At 37.8% G+C, this 17,817-nt stretch overlaps 1 protein-coding gene and 1 long non-coding RNA gene across 3 annotated transcripts in view; one reads left to right on the top strand and one right to left on the bottom strand.

Moving 5' to 3' along the window:
- Positions 1–17,817, top strand: part of LOC144207214 (uncharacterized) — a 49,789-nt gene that overhangs the window by 12,365 nt on the left and 19,607 nt on the right. The window lies entirely within an intron of this gene.
- Positions 52–17,817, bottom strand: part of LOC144207212 (protocadherin-1-like) — a 105,727-nt gene continuing 87,961 nt past the window's right edge. Inside the window, exon 5 of the mRNA XM_077732546.1 lies at positions 52–4,987. Within this exon, the coding sequence (XP_077588672.1) occupies positions 4,554–4,987 (434 nt within the window). The 3' untranslated portion in view covers positions 52–4,553. The remainder of the gene's footprint in view (positions 4,988–17,817) is intronic.

The raw sequence follows: 17,817 nt of genomic DNA, 5'->3' as shown, positions 1-17,817 counted from the left end.
TTTCATTTGCTCGTAACATTCTGACATAATTGTTTTTACAAGGAAATTGTAAGTTTAGTCCGTAGCGAAAAATATTTTTGGAACTCGTCATTAGAATTCTATGAAATGTCACAAATGTTAGTCAAATACTTTTTTTTTTTTTTTTACAGTTTAGCTAAATAGTTGTTTTATTTGGTTAAAAAACAACACTGGTCAATTTTTATAGCAGCTTAAGCCATTTGGTACTGAAATTAATAATTAAAGAGGAATAAATCATGTTGGCGCATTTCGTGAAAATTGCACAAAAATATTTTTTTGACCAATTTCCTCGTCAATTGGCAGAAAACTGAAAGCATAAACAGGAATATTTGCAGATTTAATTTTTATGAATGTTACAGGTTGCATTAAAATCACAATAAAGTAGTTAATGTATTCATTTCAGGTTTGTGTAGTTTTTAGCATTTCAAAAATATATGTTTTAGGGCTTCCATTTTAACGTTCATTTGCGTCATAGTGGGAACAACAATTTTATTTTGGCCACTCAATCTAACATAACCCTTTTGACCGTTTTGTGGCGACACCGTACTGGACAAGTCGAAAGTTTAGTTGTGAAATAAACACAGATGATCGGTTTTATCGTAGCAGTTGAATTATTTTGTATTGAAATCACCACATTGTCACTAATTGACAAGAAACCGATGGTATTATCGAGTTACGTATAAACTAAAACAAGGTAATTTCATTTGGCTCAATTAACTATTTGAAATAAACTGTGTTTTTAAATTGGCCAAAACATGAGCTTTATAAAAGTGTAAAAAAAAAAAAGGTTACCTGTAGATTTAAAATGTGATTTGTTTTAATAACATTTAAGGTAGTACGAATTTATTTATGATTTGAATATTTTCAAATTAAAGAAAACATCGTAAAAAATGGTAGTAATAAAACAAGTTGTGTGCTACGGGAAATTTCACTTTTTTTTAGTCAACATAGCTCGTTTTTCCAAAATATGAGAAAAGTATTTTTTTTTATATATTATACAATTAACTAACTAAACTATAATTTATTTTGAGTGTCCTCAATTTTCACTTTTCCTCATTTATCTTGTTTTCACCAGAAAATAATTTTTGTTTGCAACTTGAATTATTCCGCCATAATAAAACCAAAAAACAAATCCACAGAACAAAAACCCAAAAATAAAACTTTTTTCATATTTATAAATCTGCTTGTATCATGCTCAGTAATATAATGTACAATAAAAAAAAAAACTGTGTAAAATTGTGAGAAATATCATAACCATTCTTTGAACAATAACAGTTAAAATTCAGATGTACAAATTCTTGTGTTTTGTCTCATTTTTCTGACCTGCTTTTTCCCGTTTTGTTGAATTCTTGCCACAAGGCACGCTGTGGCGATAATGTAACACGGGAGGGAGGAGCTCAAACGGCAACATTAGTGAGTCATTGTTAGCCATCGGATGAGAGCTGAAGGAATCTGTTCCGGCTACTTTTTGTTTGAATGTTAGCGATAAAACAAATACGAACATTTTTTTTCCACCAAATTTTAGTTCGCCATTGAGTTTGTCTTTAATAGATCTCCAATCCATTTTGAAACAGGGCCTGGGAGCGAATGAACATAGCAATTTGTGTTAGTGGTCAGATAAGAGCTGAACATGGGCTACTTTCTTTTTGAAGTTTGGCAACAAAACAACAAACAATTGCTGCCAAATTTTCTCTTTAATAAACGTTCATTCCATTTGAAATAAGTGAAATGCAGCGAATGAATAAATGTTCATAGCGAATTTGCGTTAACAGCTGAAAGAGAGCAGAAAAAATCATTTCAGCTGTTTAAAGTTTAGCGACAAAGCAAGAAACAAATTTTCATCTGTGCCCAAAATTTAGCTCACCAATGAGTTTGTCGTCCAATCCATTAGCAGCATTTGTTCATTCACCGCCACTCGTTGTTTAAAGTGAATTGCCGTTAGTGGATTTTTTTTTAGTTTTGGCAAGCTAATAAATAATAGTGTTGGGCAGTGAAACTTATTTTTGGCTGGTTTCCAGGGTCAAAAAGTCTTGAATTAAGACTCAGAAAATGAGACAGCATCCTATGGACTTTCTCAAACGAAGCAACCGTGCACACTAAAAGTCGAGAAGCCAGTGAGGTTAATTGGTGGCAAACAGCGAACATGACTTCTGTTCGCCATCTTTACCTCACGCAGCAATAAATGGTGACCGCTTGGCAAGAACCACCTCATTCCTCACCATCCAAATACAGCAAATATGCCACAAAAGGGATTGTAAATTGAAGCTCATTCTTTCCAGTAAAGGAAAAGAGTATATTTAAAAAAATAAACTGTATGGCTGAATCGGTCTTCTGGAAAAGTAAAATAAAAATTCCGACATTCTGTCATGTTTGTACATGTTCACGATCACATTTTAATATGCTATTATTGTGGAAAAAATTCAATGTTAAAAGTAAATAAAGAAATATAACAAATTCAAAAATAAATAATATTAGTATGTTTTTGTTTTTACATGATTTTTAAATTTTTGTGACAATTTCACACCGTATTATAATGAAAACACATTAATTTACGATAATATTGTTATCCAATACATATTATACATGTAAAAACTGGATGTTTTTATATTAATCACAAATATATGTAATGGTTATTCTTTTTTACATCATTATATTTTACCGTGTTTGCCATTTTGTGATAATTATCACCTTTTTACATGATAGTCATCACAGTTGTTTGTTCTAACACGACTTCAATTCTGACAATAAGAAAAAAAAAAACTTTTTTTGTTTTATTCACTATAATGGAAAAAAAATACAAATGGTGGAAAGAGCATCAATGGCAGAAAATGAATAAAATTTTAAAACAAAAAACAATGCCATGAATGGGCTCCCGGCCTCCTTGTATGCTAATGTTTCTGTGCCGCCATTTTGAATTACTCCCAGTCAAAATGGATTGAACGTCTAGTGCAATCAATGGTAGCCAGGCATTTAAAGAGAGTGGTCTATAAAGTATTTTATGGCTTCCATAGGCTGGTATCTGAAATAAAATGTAATCAAGATAATAATGACAATCAGAAAATCGTGAAGGTCTAGCTTCAATAAGTCAAATTGTCACCTTCAGCTCTCAAGACGATAATTTAACACTTGACTTTGGGCCCATGGATCAATCACAGACAGTTTCTCCTGGAACCAGCGCAAAGTGATGTTCAAAAAAAAGGAAAAATGGACAAAACTCAGATTTCCTGCCCACTTCTATACATGCAAAACTCATCAATACAGTGACGAGACGTCAAGTGAGCTTCGCCATATTTACATGTGTACACCTGTCGAGTGGAAACGGGACCAAAAAAGAAAAAAAAAACACCAGGGTGTTGACTTTTTTTGATCTGAAAACAAATCCCAAAGTCAGGCTAGTTAGTTTCACATTAAATACTACTGCGTAAGGATTTACAACTAAGTCAACCAGGTGGTTGGGGAAAAAAGATGAGACCACACGACGTGTTATTCCTTCAATTTCCTCATTTACAGCTGATTGGCTGGCAAGAAGCCAGGTGGGCAGAGTCTAAAGCAGTGGGCGTAAAGGTGGAGGGGAAGAAGGCTGTGGTACAACACAACCAGGCACAGGTGAGGTGTTTGGAGCAGGAAGAAGTTTGCAGTAATGTGTTAAGAGCTGGGATTTAATTGTTTAGTAGGCCAGTAAGGTGTTCAGGGCAGTGTTCAGATTTTGGGATGGGGTGGTGAGGTGTTAAGGGGCACAGGGATGTCTTTAGAAGGGTCATAAGGTGCTAAGATGGAATTTATTTTTTAAGAAGGGTGATTTTTATGTATTAAGAGCTGGATTTTACTTGTGGGCTAAATTTTACTTGTTTGGATGGACAATGAGGTGTTTTGGGACAAGAATTTAGATGATTATTAAGGTAGTAAAGCATTCCAGTCCAGATTTTAGTTTATTTTTTCTTTTATGTGGTAGTCAGGTCTTCAGTGAATGAAGGGAAATGTTGAATAGGTTAGGTGTTAAGGGTGTGGAACTAGGGTGTTTCTGCGTGGTGAAAAGTTTAGAAAGGAGGGAAGTGATTAGCACTAGAGTTCACTGTTTGTACAGCCAGTGAGGTGTTCTGGGACAAGAATGGAGTTATTTAGTAAGTAAAAAAACATTTAGGATATTTGTGATGGTTGAGATTGTTTGTGGGAGGTGAGAAAGTGGAGATTTATATCTGTTTAGGAATAGTCAGGTGTTTAAGGGTGGTGTTAAGCTGTTTAGACTGAAGCGTAAGGTGTGTAATTCTGCAGGCAGGTGTTGGTGTTTCAATGCCCGGTGAGGTGGTTAGGGCTGGCATTATGGAGGTGTTTAGGGTCAGTACATTTTATTATTGGGGGAGGTAAGTGAGATTTCAAATAAAATGGTGGTAAGATTGGTAAAGGGATTAGTGAGATTGTTAGAGAGGTGGTGAGATGTTTTGGTGGCACAGGTAAGTGTCCAGTAATCATATGGGTGCCAATGTATGTGTTTTGTTAGATCAGCAAGGTCAATGGGGATCGAGAGAGGGTGAGGCTCACAGGTAGATCTCCCTCTTGGAGGCATGGTGCCCTGCAGGTGCGGTGGCCGAATGGAACTCCACCGTTTGGCTGAGGGGGATCTCTTCCAGGCCACAGTCTTTGGCAGGGGTCTGACCAGAGGCCCCCATGGGGTAGGCACTGCCGTAGGGCGTCGTGAAGCGCATGTTGGTTACCATGCCACCGCTTGCGCCCGGACCACGCTCCTCGCCGGGGATGGGCTTAGGGCTGCCGTTGGCCAAGGCCGATGCATCCCGGGCATTGGTGCTCTCCTGATAAGGCACAAAGGTAGACAGCTTGGCGGCGGCGCCCTGGGGCCCTTTGTGTTCAGGCGATGGCCGGCCGGGCATCCAGCACGAGTCCGAGTGGCCGTACTCGGTGCACTCACGCGTGCAGTTGCCTGTCATTGCCACGTCTGGGAGGGGCCGCAAATCTGAACAGGGGGGGGGGGGGGGCAAAAACAATGAATGGAATTAATTTGAGTGCCGTGGTAACAACAACAACAAAAAAAGCTGAAAAAAGTTCATTAAAAAACACAAGCATTCCGTGAGGGGGAGATCAGGAGATAAAAACTGTAATCTCTGCAATTGTTTATTTAAAAAAAAGTTACCCCAGAGGGTAATCTCCAGGAGGTGCTAGACATGGAAAGCATCAAGGTGTTTCAGTACACATAAAAAAAAATCTGAATAGACAAGATGAAGTTGACTTTTGCAATAGGCCAATTCTGGCTACCATGATTAATCGACAACACTTTTGAAGGTTGATTAAACATGGAACGGGTTGACCATTTACTCAATGTGGAATTGGGGACAAACTGTCATGATTCTCTTTTATGCGTTTAAATTTTCAAGACTATTTTAAACTCTGATTAATACAAAAATTGAGGCCGTCTAGTGGAAAAGTACTAGTTAGCGTGTCCGCCTCACAGTTCTGGGTTCCGTACCAAATTGCCCCTAGGAATGAGGGTACATATATATACACGCAAATATTTCCACATGTACATATACCTCTCCTTCAGCACCAAAAGCCCCCGGTCGCCCGCCACTTCCGGCGAATGTCGTTGGGCTAATTAAACTAAGGTCAGATTAGAAGTATGTCTTGTCACTCTTTATTGTGACTTAAACAACTTATTACTTTTGCAGGAATTAAATTAGCCGGCAATTAATTAAATGATTCGGGGAAGACAAGGACGAAGGAGTGAACAAGTTCGGGCCAATCCAAGGAGACGGAATTGAATAACCTCAGATATATATTACACGTATTTTATGACGAAATTTGACCATTTTTATTACAAAAATACCTGCCATGAAATCCCATTAACACATTTGCACATTATTATAACACATTATTTTTTTCTTTTTACTCATTTCATTCAAATCCATTAGTAAATTAAATTCACACATTTACATTTAACACTAACAAATTTACAATGTTTTTTTAATAATAGTCTAAATATGGAGCAAACTTGTTTTTTTATTTTTATTTTTTACCAAAGAAGAAAGGCCTTTACATACTACGTCCCTATTTAGGTATTATTCCACGTCACAGTTGAGTGGCAAGAACGTCCACGTTATAGTTGATTGACCAAAATGAATGATTGTTTTGTAGAACTATAAGTGAATGAATTGGAACATGAATGAATGTTACATGCAATTGTTACTTCCGCACCAAAGAAACTGTCCACATTGGCACATTCAGCATATCACTTTAATAGGTTCCTATTGGTATCAAGTTGAAATTGTAAGATTCTCCATTCATATATTTTCACTAATTTTTAAGCGTAACTTAACGTGGCAGAGAAACTTGAAAAGCATCGTCCAAATGCTTTATAACAGAAAAACCACAAATTCAAATTAGAAGAACAAATAGCCCGACACAAAGACCAATTGAAAAAAGATATACCTTGATTGCCAAAACATGAACCTTAATTGCCAAAACACGAACCATTAATGCCACAACACTAACCTAAGCATATTGCCATATGACAAATGCCAATTCAAAAAGCCAAAAAATCACAGATGACAAATAGACAAAAGACAAATAGCTGCAGCACGAACCTCAATTGCAACAATATGAACCTTAATTGCCAAAACACAAACCCCAATTGCCAGAACATGAATCCCAATTGACAGAACATTAATCCCAATTGGCCACAACATGAATGCAATATGCCACAAGACGAATGGCAATTCAAAATGCTTTGCAAAAGAAAAGCACAAACCCCAATTTTGAAAAGACGAACGTCAATTGCCACAACACAAACCTGAATGATGCAAAATATGAACCCCAATGACTCACTACACGAACCTGAATGACGCACAACATGAACTCAGATTTCCCACAACATGAATTGAAATGGCCACAGGACAAAGAACGATTCAGAACGCTAAGCAAAAGAAAGAAAAGCACGAATGCAAAATCTACAACACAATAGGAAATGGACGATCCAAAAGTGGACTAAATTCCACGGATTAGGTCTTAGGACTGCAACTATCTACCTGTTGCTATTTTTTGCATTCTTACATTTTGGAAATGTGCGTTCTGGTTTTGTATTGCAAACCATTATAAATTGGCATTGGTATTGTGGCAATTTGAAATGGTGTTTTTCTTTTTGCAAAACATTAGAATTACGCAGTTGGCCTGACATGGTCAGCCACCTTAAAAAAAAAAAAATCTTTTCCTCAGCCAATTTGCTTTCTGAACCGCCTCTATGGCCGAGAAATTCCTTCAGTCCCTGGCTATTGTGCCATCTGCCATACTCGCAGAACGACAAGGTGTAAATCCGTCCGTGACGGGCAGCATGAAATGGAGGCTTTGCAGGCGTGTGTGCTTGCTTGCCATTTTGGTTTTGTAGCGTTTTGTATTTCAACATTTGCGAAAGAATCGGACAGAAGGCGCCTGGAGCCACTTCAAGTACAATAACGCGGCTGCAGCTTCTCCGGCGCATAAATATTTGACCGCTGCTGGTGTGTGTTTGTGTGTGTGTGTGTGTGTGTGTGTGTGTTTGAGAGGTCTTTAAAGCAGCAGAGCAATGAAGCTTTTCTTTGCTTAGAATTCATATTCCAAGCTGACTTCCAAAAAGTGCCGAGTGTATTTTCTTGAAGTGTATTGGACTCTTTCTTTATTTTACCCTTTCAGAACATTCATTAAACTCGTTGGCTGTCCTTGAAGTCCAACTCATTTAGATTGGGAGGAGCCAATAAAAGGACGTCCAGCACTCAATTTTGATGAATATGAAGTACATAAATGCACTGTAAAAAAAATATATTAAAAGTTTTTAAAAAAATGCAAGAAATTCATGGAGATAAAGATAGTACTTGTACACTTTGAGTTCATCCTGTCATGTGTCGGCACAGCAAATCAACTTTTTCCATTTCACCTTGTCCCTTGAATTATCCTCCCCTACACCAGCCACTTTCATGTCCTCTCTTACTACATCCATGTATCTTCTCCTCAGTCGACCTCTAGCCCTCTTCCCTGAAAGTTCCCCCCTCAGCATCTCTGTACCAGTATAGTCTCCTCGGAAAATGCCCAAACCACTAAAGTATGCTATCTCTGATCTTGTCTTCAAAATGCCTAAACTTCACGGTCACTCTTACTATCTATAATGGGATTATGTTTTTTTTTATGACTTTTATGTTTCAACACATGGTAATGTGTTTTGAATATGTGATAGTTATTGTTCATTATCTATGATATTTATTATTTTATACATATCTACAGTAATGCCTTGACATATTAGTGTCCCAACATACGAGAAATTTGAGATACCGGGTAAATTCTGAGCACATTTTTTCGTCTTTACACATGAGACAAATTTGAGATATGAGCATACGAGATTGTTCCCAATGTGGCGTCCGAGTAACCGAGAGGCTGCTTCTGAGAACAACATCGTTCTGTCATTCTCGCTGAATAAACCTTGTGTAAAGATATCTACGAGCACTGGGCCATACAGGTTGCATTTTTTTCCAGGAAACAGCGTGACTGAGTCAGTAATGTTACATTTTACTATTGAAGATCATAACCACTAGATAGGTATTTCTTGCATTATGAGTAGGTGGTGAAATTGAACACATGAAATGTTTTTCCTTGGTAATAATCCAGTTTTTTGCTGTTTTTCAGAGGGTGGGAATGGATTAATTTGTATTTAGTTACCCGAACGCATTAAGCTCGCATATCAAGGTATTACTGCAAATGTACAGTGATTCTTCTTCAACGAATATATTTTTCTAGCAACAAAAACACTTTCATAACTAAATTAGTGTTGCAAGATGTGATGATCTGTCCAAGTTACGAAACATCAAAATAGGCTTAGTTTATAAGTTTATAACTCTTTATAGTCAGAGACCATTTTTGTTTGGGTCAATGTTGTGGCTTTATTCTGATAGCTTCATAGATTTCTTATATGTTTGCTGTTTTATTTGCAAACATACACACATTTGTATACATTTTTCATACCAAATTGTTATACCATCAATTTAAAATGTTTTATAGTGGGTAGTATTAAAGTATATGCATAATGGATTATGCTATTTTAATTTAAAATATGCCTCTACATACTAAATATGAATCAATTAATTTCATAAGTAGAAGTACCAAGGTAGATAATCTATTTGCGTGATGATCATAATCTAAATTATAGTTTTTTTTAACAGGATAATGATTACATTTTTATATTATTTTATAATTAAAACCCTGAGGAAAACTATTTTTTTCGTTAAATAATAACTCTACCAGAGGATGATTTACATCGGTACTACTATGAGTGTTTCTTCATACCAAATATTCAAGTTATGACTGGAATCAATGGGAAAATTGGTCTCAAAAGACGTGTATGCATGTTGGCTTAGATGGCTAAAACCCTCACCTCCCCACCCCATTGGAAAAAGTATTTTCATGTAATATTAATTTTAATGAATAATGAATCATTTTCTTGTTTTGCACATATTTCATGCAAAATTGTTTTGGGGGGGAAGGTAGGAGAAATGACCTTAGAACAGTTGTAACAAATTACCACATTTCATTGTAAATCTCTACTTCCAAGTCGAAGTTATGAAATTATTTGTGCAATGATTTAATTTTGTCAGTAGAGATAATACTATACTTAGGGAAATCCCCCAGGTCACGGTTATTCCTGTGGGACTCCAGTAGATTGTATTAATTCCGTGATTAGGACAGTATGCTGGAATAAGAAAAAAACTGGCGCAATTGGGAACACATTAACAATTATGCTTTTTACCTGTGTTAAATAACCTACAGGATCGCAGCATCCATTTTAGAATACTCATTTTCTTGGGCCAAAACTATCTTGACACGTCAAAGGAACGACAATTTAATTTCTGGTTACTAGTGGACTGGATTCAGAAAAAAACATGGCAAACGGTGGTTTGAGTGAAAGCATAAAGAGAGAATAACAACATGAAACTCCATGTTGGTTTAACTGGACCAATTTATTGAAATATACTTGTTCTTGTGGAAAATTTAATGAGTGGGAAATTATGGTTTTACTACTTCATATGTACTCAGCGTGTAAAAATGCTAATAAAAGATATAGTTGGTATGTTGTATTGTCCTTTTATTTGTGCTAGTTCTTATTAAAGTGTGTTCTTTTTTAAACTGTTTCATTTATCTAAGGTAGGCAATAAATATGCTGGTTTAGTTTTCCTTTTATCCATTCCAAAGGACAAGGCAAATTGCCCGTTGTAACAAAATCAGGACCAAAGGCAATGAAATTTGTGTTGTGTTGGGCCTTTGTTTGAAATTGATTGTTATTATGATATTGTGATTATGTCTCAGGCTTGGGAATGGGATGGAATGTGAATTTTTCTCAGGGAGCAAAAATGAAAATCCATTGATTATTCATTGTTTAAAGGACATGTTGGGCTGTCGTCGTTTTGCGTCGAGCCATACATGTGAGTATGCGCATTGCCTGTCATTGTCATCGAATAAAAGCCCTGTTTGTGTTCGCCAGTGTTAAAAAGCACATCAAAACCGGAAGTGACCCTCTTGCTGGAAATAAATGACACTGCCCCCGTCGCCCGTCAGGACGTACAGGCCCGACTGAACGTAAATAACATCAACGGCAAAGTAACTCGACTCACATCTAACGCAGAACAGAATTAGCGGCGGGATGACGGCAACATCCAGGCGATTATTAATAGAAGAAGAACAAGAAAGGAGGAGGAGGAAGATTGCATGAGCGCTTGTCATCCCTGTGGTCCGTCCGGTTCGACTATGACGGGAAAATTCAATTATCTGCCAAAAGTGAATAAATTTGCTGAGCCGCCGCCTGCGGCGCGAAAAGTTTCCAGAATGCACTGGGGAGAGGGCACGGGAAGAAGGCTGCAGGGACTGGGGGACTTGTTAATGGGACGCTGACGCCATCTTGGAAATTTTGGAGGAAGGGAAAAAAGCAAAAATAGAAAAGGGGTATGAATAGTGATGTATGGAAAGAATGCAAAAACAGATATCACTTTTATTGTTATTATTATTATTATCCTATACTGAATCATGATTACCTTTTTTTATCGAAAAGATAATTTTCTATGATTTCGAACGATAAAAATGAGAATATCTGTTTTGTGTTTGTTTTCAAAACGACGTAGAATTGCTGTCAATGATGGAAGTTGACGTCAAATTCAATTAAAAAAACATTTAACAATCGCTTCCAGCCCTTGCCAATTCCTCCCAATGGGTGTTTTCAATATCTATTTTCCTCTTTGGTTTTCACCACATCCTCTGTAAAAACTTGGTTCTTTTTTTCAATTTGTCTCTAAAAATGTCATATAATATTTTTAAAGAACCCAAAAGGATAATTTATTCAATCATTGATGTCACCATTCCACTTCAAATCATAGCTTCAATCCCACAGGAGACGTTTAGTGGTGTCAATGGCAATACGTGACTTAAACGGAGCTGCAAAATGACCTAAAAATTACGGACGCATTCCCGTTTGGAGAAAAGTAGAACACACAGATAAAAAAAAAAGTGAGGAATGAGGAAAGAGATAAATAATGAGTACGTTTTTCTTTCGAAACTTCCTTTGTAAGCACACAATCACACAAACGTACCCCCCCCCCCTCCTCCTTCCATACACACACAACAATAACAGACACGCTTTCACATCAAAAACACATAGAAAAAAATATAAGAACATAAAGACATTTTTCTTGGAAACGATCCAGTTAAATTCTTTCAAAGTTTTAAAGTTTTCCCAAGGTATTTCCTCACAGGGCGAGTTTGCTAACTTCATATGAAACTTCCGGACAGAAACTTTTTCGATTCAGGGTGTCCTCTGCCTGTGGCTCGGAGACAGCTGGGATAGGCTCCGACACCCCCTGCGACCCTAATGAGAATGAAGCGTTTCAGACTGGTCCCCAGTCAGGTGTAGAGCACACAGAAAGACAAACAAACATCCGAACTCAGAATCATACCGTCATCTAGCAGGAACTGATCCCACGCCTGCCGCACTCAAGCCAGGCGAGTGAACTACTACACTATCAGGTGGCCATTTTTTAAATTTTGGATCTAAAAGGTTTGATGTTGAGTAGGAAATTGTTCATGTTTGGCCAAAAATGGTAAATGCATTCTAAAAAAAATCTCAGGAAAGATTCTTTTGTGATAAATGGTTAGTTTTGGATCGAAAATGGTTCATTTTTAATGCTAAAATGATATGGAACTGAACCATTGTCCTTCAAATAGATTGAACGTTTGTTTATCTATGCCAACAATAATAAACGGGTAAAGATGCCGCATGAGGACAAGTCGCGTGCTTGCTGGTTTTATTGCGTCTTTGCATTTTTTTTTCTGGCAGAAGATAAAAGAGGAAGTTGTTATCTGTTTGTGCTGGTGTTCTCTGACTCTGTCTCTCTCATGTGTGAAGTGAACAAAAGCGGCATACATGCAGCAGCTAAATGTGGCGCCGCCCCAGGGCCCGCTTTGCCCACTGTGCGCCTCATAGCTGTCGCCGAGCCACCTGGAAGAATATGAGTGTCTGCTGTCTCAGTGAGAGAGCATCATTGTGCGTGAGTTCGAAGGAAGCAGGGTCATCATGAGAGTAGTTTAGTGTCAGTAATATGAGAGTAGGAGTGGTAGTAACTGCATCTGTTTTCTGTGTGTGTGAAGGTGTACAATTTTATACGCTTACCGTGACAGTTTGTGTTGTGTATTTTTTTTTGGGAGGGCGTTAGTGTGTTTTTGTGAGGGGATGAGTGTGTGGTTGCGGGTTTTAAGAAACGTGAGGGTGTGTTTTTGTGTGGGAGGCATATGTTTTTGTTTTGTGAATGCATGTGCATGTATTTGTGTGTGTGTGTGTTTAGGTGAGAGTGTACTTGTGGTTTTGCATGTGGGACTGTTTTTGTCTATCATTTCTTTGTGTGTGACAGTGTACAAGTGTTTTTGTTCCACAGCATGGAGTTTAGCATGAAGCATGGAATTTAGTATATATGAGAGTCAGAGTGTGTTTTTGTGAGTGTGAGAACTTCTGTCGCTGGTGAGTTTTGCAGGTGTGAGAATGGATGCATGTATTATTGTGTGAAGGAAACCCGAAATCTGTGTTTTTGTGTTTGCAAGATATTGTGACTGTGTTTTTTTGACGGTGACAGTTTGTCCTTTTTGAGTATGTGAGAGAAAAGGTGTGTTTTGTGAGTGTTAAAGCACAATTAGTATGTATTGGAGTGTGGGAGGGCATAAGTGGGTGAGATTTTGAGTGTGGGAGGGCATAAGTGGGTGAGATTTTGAGTGTGGGAGATCATTAACATGTTTGGAGGTTTTTTCTTTCATGCAATAGCATTATTGTGCTATGACAGCATATGTGAGAGTGTGACTGAATTTATTTTTGTGCATTTTTTTTATTATCAGAGTAGGAAAGTGTGAGAGTGTGATAGAGATGTTGAGTATCACCAATGCCGGATACTATGTGTGAGAGTGCGAGTCAGTTCAGTTCCCAGGTGTGAAATTGAGCCTGTGGACTTCATTCGGACCTTCGCCCTCAGGGCATTAGGTACCTTTCACACTGTCTGACGTGGGATGGCGTGAAAGCTCCAGGCTAGCGGTAGTCATCGTTTGCCTCTCTCACATGGCCCTCTTACTCGTTCACAGTGCTTCCTTTGAGTCACATGGTAGGCCACTGCACAACTATCAGGTGGCCATTTTTTTAAATTTTGGATCTAAAAGGTTTGATGTTGAGTAGGAAATTGTTCACGTTTGGCCAAAAATGGTAAATGCATTCTAAAAAAAATCTCAGGAAGGATTCTTTTGTGATAAATTGTTAGTTTTGGATCGAAAATGGTTCATTCATATATTCTCATTCATAAGGAACGAGTATGGATAAACCAGTGTCATGTCCGGAGTGTTTACATATATATATATTTATTTCTTTCTTTGGGGGTTGGGGGGTATTTTTTCTATGTCCCCATGGCAGATTTGATAGGAGAGTTATTATTATATGATTATTATTCACATTGTAACGGCAGCCGGAGGAAGCACGGCACTTGCTGCAAGAACTCATTTGCGAAAATTAAGGTTTACAGGTAAAACACACTTTTCTTAAATGTGAACTGTTTCTATGTTTAGAATTTTGATAAAATTTCCAACACTGAAACGCAGATGATAGCCAGGTGGTAAGTGGTTTGCGAGTCGGCCTCGCAGTCCAGGTGTCCTGGGTTCGAACCCAGTTTGGATATTTTGTGTGGAAATTGAATGTACACTGTTCACTCCCACACCCCAAAGATATGCAGTTAGGTTGGTTCTCCATCTCTTTGTGCTCTCCTATTGGATGACCACCAATTCAGCTGGGATAGAATCCAGCACTCTGTGTGACCGTTGTAGGATAGATAGGCAATACAGAAAATGAATGAAGCATTGTTTTACTCCAAATTGGCCTTTTCAAACCCAACATTCACCAAGTTGGAATCAAAAATCGACTTTTTGAACTTTTACTTTTTTTTTTAACCACCAACAATGGCACTTAAACATGATAATTTAATGATAGCCTTCCCACATCAAATGGATTTAACGTCCATTTCCCTGTACAAACCAGTTAAATACAAACGATAAAATACATTTTAAAAAAAACTGAAATCCGGATCCAGCCCGTCGTCTCGTGTCGCCACAGGGCTTTTTTTTGTTTTCCCCAAAGAAGAAGCAGAATTCATTGGGATTGTTGTTTTTTTTTTTCCTTCGTCGTCTAATCTGTGATGCAAAAGAATTACGGCGTGAAGCCGAGCCGTTATCTCAGTCGAGCAGCACGAGGGCGAGCGCGAGAAAAGACGCGGGGCGGATGAATAATGAATCAAACACGCCTGGCGCATTTCCTGCAGCTCACTTGAAATATTGAGAGGCCCCCTTTCACGTCCAAAGTGGTGAGAGCGACGATGCTGACCTCGTGACCCGACACGGTTCCGCGTTAGCCTGCTTTTTCTTCTCGGATTCGTCAACTCTTTCAACCAAACTGTTGTTTCAAGGCCTTCACAACCAATCTCTGTGGCAGTTATTAATCAGTGCATTGAATTTTGATTTATTCGGTTTCATTATGTCAATTCGTTTTTATGGCCTGAATCCTTGTTTTTAAACTATTAATAGCAAATATTATTGTGCTTGTATAAGTGAATTAATCCATCCATACACGCATATATATATATATATATATATATATATATATATATATATATATATATATATATATATATATATATATATATATATATATATATATATATATATATATATATATATATATATATATATATATATATATATATATATATATATATATATATATATATATATATATATATATATATACACATATATATATATATATATATATATATATATATATATATATATATATATATATATATATATATATATATATATATATATATATATATATATATATATATATATATATATATACATACACACATATATATACACACACATATATATACACATATATATACACACATATATACACACATATATATATATACACATATATATACACACATATATATACACATATATATATACACATATATATCCTTTATTTCAGTCCCCAATAAAATATCTATTACTATATACATATTATTGGAATTTCAGGTTAGCAATAAACTAATTATATGCACATCAATTATTTAATTATATGGCTTGGATATCTATCGCCAGTGTCAGTGACACAGAAACAATAACCTCCCTTGGCATTGAGATGTGGAATTATCCAAAGAGTGTCTTTCCACTTCATTAGGCAGAAACATGCACCCCCCCGGGAAGTCTGAAGTCAGCCAGTGGGGTTCAAAGGGCACCAGGAAATGGATAGGAACTGGACCGTGGAGGACGATGCTAGTGTCTGAGAGGGGGTCGCAACTGGAGCAGAACAACATGGACCCTCTGGACACAAGCACACTCAACATTGTGTCCCGCTATGCCGGCAAATGTGAGTTATGTGACGCGACGTTCGACGTGTCCATTTGCAGCCCACTAGCCTGTGGGAGACAAGGTCACGCCAGCTGGCACTTTGGCCAATCAAACTACGGGGGCTATGGCATAATGTTGTGAGAGTAGCTTGGATACCTTAATGGGAAATGTATTAGTTATCACAAATGATTTAAACTTTAACCCAGCTGTCTTCGGGCGAAAGGCAGACTACACCCTAGACTGGTCGTCTGTCAGAGACATACGACCATCCATACTCACAATCATACCGCCAGTGGCTCACACCTGCCAGCACCAAAGTCAACCAAGTAAACCTCTACACGACAAGGCGGCTAAATAATAGTATAAAAAGGTGAAATATGAATATAATATGATATATACAAGATATCGATTCCATTGTATGTGTGACAATGGTAATTGTTTTAACAATGTGAAATTTAATGAACACATTTTGCTGTCATTGACGGTACAAGACTGATTTCTGTCAACCCTCTAAGTCAAAGTGGATTGGGCGGTATGCCGTGGCCATGGCAGAAAATGAGTTTTTGTCCCAATTGTATGTTGTTTTCTTCATATCAATGGTTTGTTTGTCTCATATGTGCGTTTCTAGTCTGTATTTTTAATAGAGTGTAAATTTGCAAGTGTGCCTGGTGTTAAACTGCATATGCCTTTAGCAATCCAAATATTGTAAGCGATGCCATGCCCTTGCGATTTACCTGGGTGTGTGCATCTATACAGGTGTGTATTTGTGTGTATCACAGTCAGCCACACAAGTGACCCATGTTGGCCTCGGTGTGTTTTTATCCACGCTTGTGTGACCCGAATTGTAAATACGGCATCATGAGCGTGCAAGTTTGCGTGTGATATGAATTATGAGTATCAACCTCCCCCTGACCTGACGCGTGTCTGTGTTGTACAACTTTGTATCGTGCATATAAATGCGTGCGTTATCTCTGGTGTTTTGGTGAGGTTAATTGAGGGGAGGCATCAAAACCGTCGCCCGCAGAGACGCACGACCGCTCGCCCGCCATCGTCCCCTGATCGGTTATTCCGAACCACGCTCGGGACCAAACAAACCGCGGAGATCTGGGAGGAAGAGGGCAGGAGGTGCCCGGCAGCGGCACCAGCGTCATCTTGGCACTGTAGCTCAACGAAGAGGCTAATCCTCCCACGCGGTGGAGGCGATGAAATCTGAGGATTAAGTGGTAGAAGACCTCCTTTATGCTAACTCCTCGGCGGTCACGACGTCATGCCACTTGACTTTGCATGCCGTGTGAATAGCAACTGACTTTCAAATTTTTTTAACCTACGGATTTGTCTAAAAAAGTCAATGGCGCTAACACATTATTATTGGGAGTCATTGACTTTGGTTGGTTTCTATAGGATACATTTTCTGACCAAATATGTGACTAATGTAGGTTTCATACGAACTTTTTTGTGAGTTTTAGTACTCCAATCCATTTGGATTGTCTATCATTGTCAAAGAAAGTGTGACATGTTTTAGAAAAAGCCCAGAATACAGCCATCGACATATCAACGTTGCAACCTGAAGCATACATGAAAGCCAATGTTTCATTTCAATGCTTATTTTCAGGTTACGTGAATTGGAAGTTGTTTGGTTTCGTGGACTTTGACCATTCGCCTACTTAAGGTCTGGAGGAACACAAAACTGCATTTGGCCATGCCTTTTGTGCAACGTTTTAACTTTGGTTTGAATGCAGCCCATCTTTATCAGATGTTTGTCGGTGTCTTTCATCTATCTGTCCTTGGTGTGATGTTAAGATAGTTTCCACTGTATTTACAAGAGTTAGAAGTCGCCACTTTCTT

This window comes from Stigmatopora nigra, chromosome 14, assembly GCF_051989575.1.
Source record: "Stigmatopora nigra isolate UIUO_SnigA chromosome 14, RoL_Snig_1.1, whole genome shotgun sequence".
Classification (NCBI taxonomy): Eukaryota; Metazoa; Chordata; class Actinopteri; order Syngnathiformes; family Syngnathidae; genus Stigmatopora; species Stigmatopora nigra.
The sequence above is the reverse complement of the archived record's forward strand: the minus strand, read 5'-3'. Positions and strand labels throughout refer to the sequence as shown.